This window comes from Erinaceus europaeus, chromosome 1 (assembly GCF_950295315.1).
Source record: "Erinaceus europaeus chromosome 1, mEriEur2.1, whole genome shotgun sequence".
In the NCBI taxonomy this organism is placed as follows: domain Eukaryota; kingdom Metazoa; phylum Chordata; class Mammalia; order Eulipotyphla; family Erinaceidae; genus Erinaceus; species Erinaceus europaeus.
The window spans coordinates 131,624,828-131,637,919 of NC_080162.1; the positions used below are offsets into that span (position 1 = coordinate 131,624,828).

A 13,092-nucleotide genomic window follows, 5' to 3' on the forward strand; every position below is an offset into this window, starting at 1 on the left:
TACACTTTAATGTGTGCATTCACCCAAGCACACCACCACCTGACCCCCTCATGTTTAATTTTCAGTCTGTTGATGCTTGCTTGAAAAGAGTGTTGTGCACTTATTTTATCTGGAAGTAACAGAGTTCTTTGGTTTGTGAAGCGTACTTAGAGCAAAGTCTAAATATGGTATGTTGAGTGTATGTGCCTGTGCATTCAACACACGTACTTTTAAAAATATTAATTATTTAAGTGTGGACTGAAATTCAGGAACCACTATTCAGGCGTGAACATTCTATGAAATACATTCCTTTTCATGCCTCATCTCTCTCATGTGGATTGCTCCTTATCTCAATGCTCAGTTCAGATATTTCACCAGGGAAGTCTGTATACTGTTCTTATGAAACATTCATCACAATTATAGCTATTGAATATAATTCTTTCTTAATAAACTATAAATGTCATGATAATTGTTTTTCCACTACTATATTTCTATAGTTATAGTAGACTCTTGAATGTTTGTTATAACAATGGGGGGGGAGTGGACATTTGTAATTCAAATGTCATTTTAATAGGAATTCAATAATTGGTCCACCATTTCATCTCAATTGACTTGGCAGAAATACTATATAGTTTTTCTTTTTTGTAATTTTATCTTCAGAACCACAGCTTTTCTCATAATTGTCTATAAATCTTAGTGTACTTAGAAGTCTGAAAACTTTTGTGAATAGAAGAAGTATATCCCACTGTTAAAACTAAGTAGATTTTGATATATTGTATTTTGTGTAACAGCAAAACATCAAGATATTGTGGGTTTTAATAATGACAATTCCATGAATCATATTCAGATATACACCCACTTCTGACTTCCCATTAATATTTGATAAGTTTTCATGTGCAAAATCACATTTGCTACCCTGTATTTATTATGATGACACACATTGCACATTTGTTATGTCTAAAGTAATCTATAATAATTATGAAATGGAAATGACCTGAAGATATTCACCAGATATGTTAAAAAGCAAGGTATTCTATTGCCTACAACCCCAAAGGGTTGAACTAATCCTTTTATTATTCTACATATTTTCAAAATGTTCATACATCATCTTAGTTCACATAGAAGCATTGCTTTCGAAGTGCTCTGGGAAACAAAGGGAAGGGGAAGGATGAGAAGGCAATGGCGTCCAGATACATGATGGTGGAAAAAAAGTTCAGTTTGCAGAGTGTCTTGGAGACTTCTGTCATGAAGAGATGAGAAATTGTATCCCTGTGTTAACAACTTCACTAAACAGTGAGTCCACCCAGTACAGCTGTTGAGAAAAAGAGAGAGAGAAAGAAAAGAAAGACAGACAGACAGACAGGAAGGAAGGAAGGAAAGAAGGAAGGAAGGAAGGAAGGAAGGAAGGAAGGAAGGAAGAAAAGAGAGAAATAAAGAAGGAAACTCAAGTAGTCTTAGAAGTGGCATCGCAGGTAGAGTGCCTCACATTTTAGCATGAGGCCCCAAGTTTAATCCTTGGCATTATATGTGCTCTGGGTATCTGTGCCTCTCTATTCTTTCCCTTCTCATTAATAAATAAATAAGTAAAAAATAAAAGTAAATTTAAAAAGAACATTGATTTTTTTTTCTGTTTCACTTTTAAATACACTCTGCACCAAAAAGCTATGGTTTAGGTAGTATAAAGATTCTGTTACTATTTTATAATCAGTGGTAGAAATGCAGATGGAACTAAAGTCAATGCGTTTATATATATTGTTTCAGGGTAGAGAAATAAAAGCTTTACCACATAGTGATGAATTAAACAGAGCTCTACAGAGAAAGAAGTATCATGAATAGGTCCACTCACACTGAGTGACTGTATATCATTTGGGGAATGAACTTTTAAATAAGGAAATAATTCTCAGGGTCAGTGGTGGTGCACTTGTTGAGTGCACACATTACAATACTCAAGGATCCAGGTTCAAACCCCTGTTCCTCACCTGCAGGGGGAAAATGTTATGGGTGGGGAAGCAGTGCTGCTGGTATCTCTCTTTCTCTCTCCTTTCCTTCTTGATTTCTCTCCGTATCTACCCAAAATAAAATTTAAAAAAATTATAAAAATGGAACAAATAAGTCTGACTCTTTTTAAAATCAATCCATTTGATTGGATCATAACAATTTATAAATTATAAACCCTTATTTTAATTATATATAGATAGATATAAATATGGCAGTTGTATTAGGCATACATTTTAACAAGAAGACTAATGAAGAATTTATTGCTTTAACATTTGATATAAATGAGCAAAATGTCAGATAGTATTAAAAGTGATTGTGTACATTGAGCCTTGAATCAGGCAGAAAGATACTTGTTGCTTCCCCTTTTGTTTAGAAGGAAGAATGAAGAAATAATGCTTAATTTAAAAAAACATATTAAAACAACTTATTTTTATGTCAACACTATTTTATAGCCAAACTTCGGGAGTCCTGCTTTGACCCAGGAAATATAATGAATGGCACCAGGCTTGGAATGGATTATAAACTAGGGTCAACAGTCACCTATTACTGTGATGCTGGCTATGTTCTTCAAGGTTATTCAACACTCACTTGTATCATGGGGGATGATGGAAGACCTGGATGGAATAGAGCCTTGCCGAGTTGTCACGGTAAGACACTTTTATTTATTTATTCATTTTTAGCAAGGCTTTATTACTAGAAAGAATCAAAGAGGGCACTGTCAAATAGTGCTCGAGATAGATCACATGTTACCAAGCAAGGTTTAAGACCCTGGTCCAGGGAGTTGGGCGGTAGCGCAGTGGGTTAAGTGCACATGGCGCAAAGCACAAGGACTGGCGTAAGGATCCCAGTTCGAGCCCCCAGCTTCCCACCTGCAGGAGAATTACTTCACAATCAGTGAAGCAGATCTGCAGTTGTCTATCTTTCTCTTCCTTCTCTCTGCCTTCCCCCCCCCTCTCGATTTCTCTCTGTCCTATCCAACAACGATAACAACAGCAGCAATAATAACTACAACAATAAAAAACAACAAGGGCAACAAAAGGGGGAAAATAAAAGGCCATGGTCCCTCCCTACCTGCAGGAGGAAATCTCTACAAACAATGAAACAGTGATACAAGTGTGTCTCTTTCTCTCTCTTTCTATATCCCCCAATTCCTTTTTGATTGCTCTCTGTCTCTATAGGTTTTTTTTAAAGGAGAAAACAGTAGCCACTGGGAGTGATAGACTTGACATGTAGTTACCTAGCCCCAGCAATCACACTGATGGCAATGAGAGAAAGAGAGTGAGAGAGGGAAGCAGGCAGGGAGGGAAGTAGAGAGAGAGAGAGTGAGACAGATAAAAAGAATATTTATAATCATGTATATATTTTTTAATTATCCATTTAACATATTACCAGTATGGCTTAGGCAATGCAGAAGATTTTTTTCAATGACTTAGGCATTGAGTTAATTAATAAAATAGTTTTTGGAAAGTGTTTATTTTCATATGTCTCTAAAGCAATGTACATATCAGAGAAGCCAAACCCTCAAAGAGTCAGGATAGTCCCTGCCTTTTTCCCCTACCCCCCTTTTTATTAGTGATTTAAGAATGATGGGTGAGCAAATGGGATAATAGAGGTACAATTCTATACAATTCCCACCACAGGAGTTCTGGGTTCCATCCCCTCCACTGGAAGCTTCTTTACCCCTCTGAGAGTATGGATCAAGGATCTTTGTGGGATGCAGAAGGTGAAAGGTCTGGCTTCTGTAATTGCTTCTCCGCTGGACATAGGTGTTAATAGGTTAATCCATACCCCCAGCCTGTTTCTATCTTTCCCTAGTGGGGTAGGGCTCTAGGGAGGTGGGGTTCCAGGACACATTGGTGAGGTTGTCTGCTCACAGATCTCAGATTGGTATCATGGTAGCATCTATAAATTGAGTGAAAAGATATAAAACAGAACAGATTGTTTAGTAATCTGGAACCTAAAGGCAAGAATATAGCAGATAAGATAGGGGGTCTACATGCTCAAAGAAGCTAGGAAGTCTATTTTAGGTATATTCCAAAGGGCCCATAACTTTACTAATATTTGCTTTAGCCCAACAGCTAATAGCAGGTGGGCTGAAATTATTGTCTGAGAAGAAGGTATCAGAGTTGGAAATAGGACCAGAGAGCTGTATCAGGGCAGAGTGTAGCTCCCAAATATAGGAAAAGTATATAAACAGAAATAGAAACAGACACAAGAATGCATGAGAAAGGCTAACTACTAGAATATCCAATAAATAAGCAAAACCAAAAACAAACAACTATCACTTCAAAACTGAAGACAGGGACTCAATAAAATGAGAGGGAAAAGGAGGTGTTGGCTAAGATCTGCCATAACTCTTTAACTTTTTTTTTTAATCAGGGAATTAATGGATATTGTTTACAGTTGAAAAACTAAGAAAACAACTTCATTTGTTATGTGGAATTGACAAGGACACATTGAAGCAATTAAATAGAAATGTTACTAGAAAGCTCAGTTGAGGAATAGCAGACTAGAGAGAGGTAGGGCAGATCATTTCTTTAAATAAGCCATTTTACATTACATTCTTGGTTTTTATATTTATAATTTACTTTTACCTCATCCTGGATGGAGCTTGAAGGAATCATGTAAAGTGAAATAAGTCAGAAAGAGAAGGATGAATATGGGGTGATCTCATTCATGGGTAGATGTTGAGAAATAAGAACAGAAAGAGGAAACACAAAGTAGAACTTGGATTGGTTTTGGGGTACTGCACCAAAGTAAAGGGCTTTAGGGAGGTTTCTAATTCCATCAGTGTTTGAGAATGAACTGGCTAGTCTCTGGTTATTTTTATGTTCACTCTTACTCCATAGTAAGAATTGTGAATAAAGACTGAGAAGATTAGCAGATAATTTTGTAATGAGAACTTAAATAGGGAGTTATCTATTAGATTCTAAATTCCAAAGTATTAAGAGCTTTCTGTTTACTGATTTTTAATAGAAGTAAAAAATGGACATCACAATATGCTATAAAGTTTTTGCATCTAATCATATTTTAATTTTTCTTATATTGTCATCTTAGAGTCACTTTAGGGAATCTTAAGCTCTAGAAGTCTTGGTTACACAATACTCTTTAGCATGTAACACATTAATTTATATAAACAAACCATTAGTAAATATTTTAAACTAACTGAACCATAAGATTTAACCAAGGTTTGTCTATTTTAGAAGACAGATATTTTACCAAGTTTAGGATTAAGTGTACATTTTAAATCCAAAGAAAATGTTTTTAAGAGCTTATAATGGACACTGAGAGATTATATTTGTCAGAAGTAGATACAAAATGATAGCATCCTGTGGAAAGTCCTTGTCAATGATAAGCAACCCCGCAATTTAGATGATAGCAGAGCAGAATATCTGTACCTGCAATTTGCTTTGTTTTTCATACATTGCTTATTTTTCAGACACTGAAAGTTATGTATATTGTAACTCTGGGTTTCTTTGGTTACCTATACATACAAGATTAAAATAGAAGCCCTAGATCATTCATTTGTATTTCTGTTAGGGGGATTAAATGGTTTACAATTAATACAATATAATTGTTTATGCCTGTGTAAATTTTCTCAGTGTTTTGCAAAACACTCTTACCCCCAGCTAAGTCCTCCTTCGTTATCATGTACCAGGACCTAAAAATGCCCCTCCACTCCCACCCCTAGAGTCCTTTACTTTGATGCCATACATCAAAACCAATCCAAGCTCTACTTTGTGTTTCCCCTTTCTGTTCTTATTTCTCAACTTCTGCCCATGAGTGAGATCACCTCATATTCATCCTTCTCTTTCAGACTTATCTCACTTAACATGATTCCTTCAAGCTCTATCCAAGATGAGGTGAAAAAGGTGACTTCATCATTCGTAATAGCTGAGTAGCATCCCATTGTGTATATAGAAAACAAATTTCTGGCCACTCATATCATTTTATTCACAATTTGACTCAAAATAAAAGTAATAAAATGTAAAGTGTTCAATACCATACTTTCACTTTTATATTTATTTATTCTTTATATTTATTACTTTATCTCACATGTTGATATTGCATTTGTTTATATAAATGACTGTCTAATCTAGGATACCAGTTGTATTAGCACCTCATTGTTTCTCTCTTAGCTGGTTTCTTCTTTTCTAATTTCCACATATTGCCTTTTCTGAACACAACAAAATAATCTTTAGAACATGTCAGATTATTTCATATAGTTATTGAAACATCCACCAGTGGCTTCCTAAAGTTAAATAAATGCCAAGAATGTAATAATATGAACCGCTAGTTAATCTGTTACTAGTTAATACCCTACTTTTTCTACAGTTCTCTCTCTTTGTTACAAATCACTTATAATCTTTCTTTCACAGGGCTCTCTCTCCATGCTTAGTGCCTGGAATGTTGTTCCCCTGGTTCTCTTATTGTTTCCTTCTCTGACTTCCTTCAGGAAATGAACTCTTGGCTTTTTAGTCGGGAGAAAAATAATCTATTCACCCTCCCTATACTCCCCAAACCACTCAAAATGTGGTTTGATCAAAGTATCTAAAACTGAAGCATTATGTGCTAGATAAAGCTATTTCAGATGTGTGTAAGTTATCAATTATCTCCGGCCCTTAAAACTTTAAAAGGTGGGAGTTGGGATTAAGTGCACATGGTGTGAAGCACAAGGACCAGCACAAGGATTCACGTTCAAGCCCCAGGCTCCCCACCTGCAGAGAAGTCACTTCACAGGCAGTAAAACAGGTCTGCAGGTGTATATCTTTCTCTCCCCCTCTCTGTCTTCCTCTCCTCTCTCCATTTCTCTCTGTCCTATCCAACAATGACAACATCAATAACAACAACAATAACTACAATAAAACAACAAGGGCAACAAAAGGGAATAAATATTAAAAAAAAACTTTAAAAGGTACGTCATTAAATTTGGAGGCACTTGCCATAGAACCAATGCAGTATTCTTGATGTTTATATTTCTGTAGCATACAGTAAGCACCCAGTTGATAATTAGTAATAAGACTGTAAGAATATTTTAATCTGGGGGCCAAGTGGTGGCACACCTGGTTTAGCACACATATTACAGTGCACAAGGACCCAGGTTAGAGCCCCTGTCCCCAGCCTGCAGGGGGAAAGCTTTGCATGTGGTGAAGCATTGCTGCAGGTGTCTCTCTGTTTCTCTCCCTCTCTATTCCCCCTCCTCCTCTCAATCTCTGACTGTCTCTATCCAATAATTAAATAAAGATAATAAAAAAGAATATTTTAATCTTTAAAGAGTTACTAGTTTTTAAAAATATATTATAAAGTGCTCATCACCCCATTTACTCATTCTATTTTTTTAAGGATTAAAATAAAATACAGTTATATGCTTTGTCCTGCACCAAGTATTGGAGATGAAAAAAAAAAAAGAGTTCAATATGGTCCTGGTCCATAAAGAGTTTACAGTCTAATGAGATATAGACACATAAAGTTCAATACTAGAAATAAAAGCAGAGTACTGTGGGCACAGCATAGAGGTAAATCTAGCATAGTTAGAAAAGAAATCTGGAAAGTCTTCCTTATAAAATTGGTACATGAATTGAAATCTCTGAGCATAAAAGAGGAAAATCCAGTTGAGATCAAGGGAGTGATACACTCTAAAGTCTAGGATTTAGCATATGTAAACATGAAGCTGCAAAAGTAAACAAAAAAAGACAGTAAAATGTCAAGCAGCTCAATAAGGCAAGTGCATATGGAGGAAAACTTATGGGAGATAATAGCTTATCTACATTGAACACATATTGTATTCAAGTATTGTACACATATCATTTTTACTTCATTATTATGTACTGAAATAGCAGCAAGTGATACTCTTTTTATTTTACAAATGAGGAAACCAGGACAAAGTGAAGTGAGACATTCAGAAATTAGCCCCAAATCATACTTATCTAGAAGTCTTAATTTGGAATTCATGCTCTTAATCACTGTCCTAGAGGAGAATGAGTTAATTCTACAAATGATGTCTACCAATCTTTTTAAATGTCTAGAACCTAAAAATGTCAGGTGTATTTTAGTTGCCAAAAATGTTTCATGAATGGATGCACAGCACTGAGAATAAGTGGTGAGATTTGGTATTCACCACCTATTTCTGAAATCATCATATGGGGTAAGTCTCTCTCTCTTCCCCCCATCCTTCCCTCCCTCCTTCCCTATTCTTTATTCAATAAATGAAAATAATAAAAAATTCAAAATAAGAATTTTATTTGCAGACATACATATAGATACCATGTATCATAATCATGTTCTACAAAGAAGTAGGATGTACATTGTATTGAAAAAAATGTTAAACTAGTAATTTGATACAACCAAACTATGTTTCATTCTATTTAAATGAAATGAAAAGAGAAGCTGAAGTTATTGTGCACCTATTTTTTAGGCACTCTTAGCTGCATTATCACTGAAGTTGGTCTTTTGATTTCTCATGTAGAGGATCATTAACCTTATTATAAACACACTCTTGCTGCTGTGAATTCTGGGGCTTACCATGAGACAATCTACATGGGAGGAATCTACATGGAATGAAATCATTTTATTTCAAATCAGTAGTGTAATTTACATCGATTTTTGTCTCATGGCCACTGAATTGAAGCTCATAGCTAAAAAAAATTTATTTTCCTACCTGTAACATCCCAATCTCTGTGTTATGCTTTGGGATGAGTAATCACATCTATAATTTTACTAAGATCCTCCCTTTCTCTATTATCATGTTGCTTACATATTTTAGACCTCAGACTTACCTTTTGAATGCATTTCAGTTTTTCTAAATTGATAAGATAAAATATAGGGACTTTAATGGTAAGCTATTTATGTTGAAATGTCACATTTTTTGTTCCTTTAGTTCCTTTAGTCCATATACTAGAATTTATAAGAGCATAACTAATAACTACTGTAAGTTTGATAGTTATAAGCATAAACAATAGTGTGTGCTATCCAAAGCAATAGTATAGATTTAAAATATCCATGATTTCTACTAGTGACAAAGTTCCTGTTACTTCCAATACTACCGTGTGTTGTTACCTACACTTAAAATGAAAGAGAAATGCTGAAATACAGTTAAAAATACATATGTTAGGGCCTAGTGAACATATAGTCATGTTTCTTCTCCATAGAAATTCACTGGAAAAGGAAGCTGTCACCTCAATTATAAGGAAAAGAAGAGGAAATAGAGGGGACCAAGTGATGGCATACTGGGTTAAGCGCACATAGTAGAAAATCTAGGGACCCACACATAAGGATCCCAGTTTGAGCCCTGGTTGCCCACCTGCAGGGGGGGTCTCTTCACAAGTGGTAAAGCAGGTCTGCAGTTGTCTTCCCCCACCCTATCTTCCCCTACACTCTAAACTTCTCTCTGTCCTATCCAAATAATAATAAAACCCAAACAAAAAAACAAACAGAAAGTCAGAGCAGCAGTGGATTCGTAGTGCAGGCACCAAGCCCCAGTGATAACGCTGGAGGGAAAAGAGGGAGAGAGAGAGAGAGAGAGAGGGAGAGAGAGACTCTCTTTCCTTTCCTTTCATTAGTAATATTGGTTTTTCACACCCCCAGGCTCACCCCACCCCCTTTAAATAAAGAGTTTTTGGACCTTTAAATAAAGAGTCCAAAAACATAGAGGACCACATCTACATTGACTAGTGAAGACTAAAAGTGACTCTACCCCCTGTGAAAACAGCTTAATTGAAGTTTTAGGTTCCTTCCGTTGGGCTACAGAGCTCTACTCTTCATCCTGATGGAAAATTGGAGAACACAAAAGCCATGAGTTCATCCTAGAGGGTAATGACCTTCCTTGTTCAGGTCATTAAAAGGCTTGTCTGTATGTCAAGAAAATTTAGACAGAAAAATAAAAAATCCCTCCTGCCATGTCTCTAAACATCCTGGGATGAATGATGTTAGTTCACCTTCCTAAGATCTTTATGAAAGCTTCATTACATTACTTGAGGATATTCTGGAATAGGTCAAAAAAGTTTCTTTTTTGTCTTCTTTATTATTATTTTTTTTGACCTAGGTCTTCATTTTCTACCATATCTATCAGAAACCTCCTATTCCATTTCAGTTTAAAAATTATTCACTATTATTTTCTTTTTCTTTTTTTTTGCCTTTTTATATTTATTTATTTAGTTCCTTTTTGTTGCCCTTGTTGATTTTATTGTTGTTGTAGTTATTGTTCTTGTTGATGTCGACATTGTTGGATAGCACAGAGAGAAATAGAGAGAGGAGGGATAGACAGAGAGGGGGAGAGAAAGATAGACACCTGCAGACCTACTTCACTGCCTGTGAAGCGACTCCCCTGTGGGTGGGGAGCCGGGGCTGGAACTGGGATCCTTATGCTGGCCCTTGAGCTTTGCATCACATGCGCTTAATCTGCTATGCTACCACCCAACTCCCTATTAATTTTATTTTTCTAATGAGTGAGATACAGAGAAAAAGATAGATGGAGAGATAGACAGACAGACACATACCAGAGCACTGCACCACTCTGATTTATTGTGGTCTTTTGCATAACCATAAAAGTCTCCTCAACCCTGAATTTTTCTTTCTTCCCAACTGCTGTTACAGTGAAACTAATTCAAAGCTAACTTTTTTTCTGATTTTGAATCATTGGATTTTATGGTACATTCTGCTATGCCACTTTAATGGCTTTCAAATAAAAATATGAGTTTTACCTTCAAGTATTCAGTCAACAGCAAGATATTTATATGCTGCTATACTATTATTTTACAAATATTCATGAAATAAATTTCCTGGGATTCTGCTATATAAATTAATATTGAGTTCGGTTCTAGAAGTGTAAACTTCTAGAAGTTGAGTTCTAAAAGTATAAAAACAGAAGCGCAAGGACTGGGGTAAGGATCCCGGGGCTCCCTACATGCAGGGGAGTCATTTAACAGATGGTGAAGTAGGTCTGCAGGTGTCTTTCTCTCACCCTTTCTGTCTTCCCCTCCTTTCTCCATTTCTCTCTGTCCTGTCCAACAATGACGACATCAATAACAACAACGATAACAAAATAAATAAATAAAACCAGGGCAACAACAGGGAAAATAAATATTTTAAAAAATTTAAAAAGTATAAAAACAGATGGCAACTTTGATTTCATAGATGGTGTAACATAAATGTAGACAGGGCTTACTCAAAGAAGCACGTAACTAAGTATATACTTAGCAGATATGATCTGTATCCTGAAGTAATTGATGGGCTGTGTATGATGTACACTTCTGAAATGGTCTGGAAGACTTCTTTATAAAAGGAACATTTGTTTTTTGTTTTAGAGAGACAGGGAGGGAGAGGGAGAGAAAACAAAACGAGACCACAGCATTGAAACTCCCTTCTGTGTGGAATGGGCTGGGTTCAGACTAAAGTTGTGCACATGGCAAAGCAGCGCACTATTCAACTGAGCTATTCTGCTGATACAAATAGCAGGATTTGTCAGATTACACAGTAGCTATTAAATTATCACAGAGCATTTTTTCTTTAAACTCATTTTTTTACTACCACATTTAGCTGTTTAAGTGTAGTTTAATGAAAGCTCATCATCAGAGACTGTCAGTAACTTAGATAATTTGAAAAGAAATGATACAATGAAATGGGATTTTTAGTTATTTGAAGCACCAATAATACAATCAGTCATTTGAAAAATTTCACATACCCCATTCAAAATAATATAAAGGTGTGATAATGAACCATTTAGGAATGGACAAGTGGAAAATGACTGCTGACAAATGCAGGGATTCTTCTGTGGGTGACAGAAATATTCTGAAATTAGAATGGGGTCTGCTGTATCACTTTGTTAGTATGATAAAATATCACTGGGCTCTATAAAGGGTAAATTTTATATGTAAATTACACCTCAACTTAAAAAAAATGGGTTAAAATGAGTGGCACAGATATTCTACCAACATCCACAGTTGTGTGTATATATATATATATGTTTTTTGCCTCCAGGGTTATTAATGGGGCTCAGTGCCTGCCCTATGAATCCACTGCTCCTGGAGGATACTTTTTCCCTTTTGTTGCTCTTGTTGTTTATCATTGTTGTTATTATTGTTGTTGTTGCGGCTGTCGTTGTTGGATAGGACAGAGAGAAATGGAGAGAGGAAGGGAAGCAGAGAGGGAGAGAGAAAGATAGACACCTGCAGATCTGCTTCACCCCTTGTGAAATAACTCCCCTGCAGGTGGAGAGCGGGGAGCTCGAACCAGAATTCTTACACTGGTCCTTGTGCTTTGCACCATGTGCGCTTAACCCACTGAGCTACTGCCTGGCCCCAGTTTGTATAATTTGTATGTGGTAGCAGAAAAAAAAAAAAAGGTGTCTATTAATTGTTTTTTTTTTTTAATAGAATGGGATGACTCTTTTTAAAGAAACACTTGCTGATGTATAACACAACTCTGAAAACTAGAAGATAAAGAGACTAGCTTCTTAGAAAAAGCAAATGAAAAAGTTCAGGTAGTCAATGAGATGACAGAGGTAGAGACTCACAGTCTACTAAGTGGACTCAGTCATTAAAATGGCTTACCACCACTGAGTACGACACAGACACTGGCTCTTTAACGTTACAGAGGAGTATGGAATTACAACACAAAATCAATTCATAATTAATATTTGCATTGTGCTGTGCCTCACTCCCCCAGCCCATCATCATTATCTATAGATAGAATAGAAATACTGAAAGTCTGGGCTTAGGAGAGATATGTTGCACATGTGTGAGGCAATAGAGCAATAGAGTAGTGTTTAAAGTTTCTTTCTTCCTCTTTCGTTTTCTCCCTTCTCTCTTGTCTATAATAGAAAGGGAGAAAAAAAAAGGAGTGAAGAAAAGGAAAAAGGAAGAGAGGGCAGAAGGAAATGGACTAAGGGAATGGTGGGTCCATGGTGCAGGCACAGAGCTCCAGTGAGACCCCTGGTGACAATTAACAAAAAGACAAAGAGGAGGCTGGGTGGTGGTCCACCAGGAGTTATAAATGCACATAATTCAAATACCAAGGACTTGCTCAAGGATTCTGGCTCCCCACTTCCTGGGGGGGGGGTCACTTCACAATCTGTGAAGCAGGTCTTCAGGTGTCTGTCATAATTTCTCCCTCTCTATC

At 36.3% G+C, this 13,092-nt stretch overlaps 1 protein-coding gene across 1 annotated transcript in view; it reads left to right on the forward strand.

The window, feature by feature from the left end:
- Positions 1 to 13,092, forward strand: part of CSMD3 (CUB and Sushi multiple domains 3) — a 1,712,448-nt gene that overhangs the window by 1,106,008 nt on the left and 593,348 nt on the right. Inside the window, exon 31 of the mRNA XM_060195764.1 lies at positions 2,430 to 2,624. Within this exon, the coding sequence (XP_060051747.1) occupies positions 2,430 to 2,624 (195 nt within the window). The remainder of the gene's footprint in view (positions 1 to 2,429; positions 2,625 to 13,092) is intronic.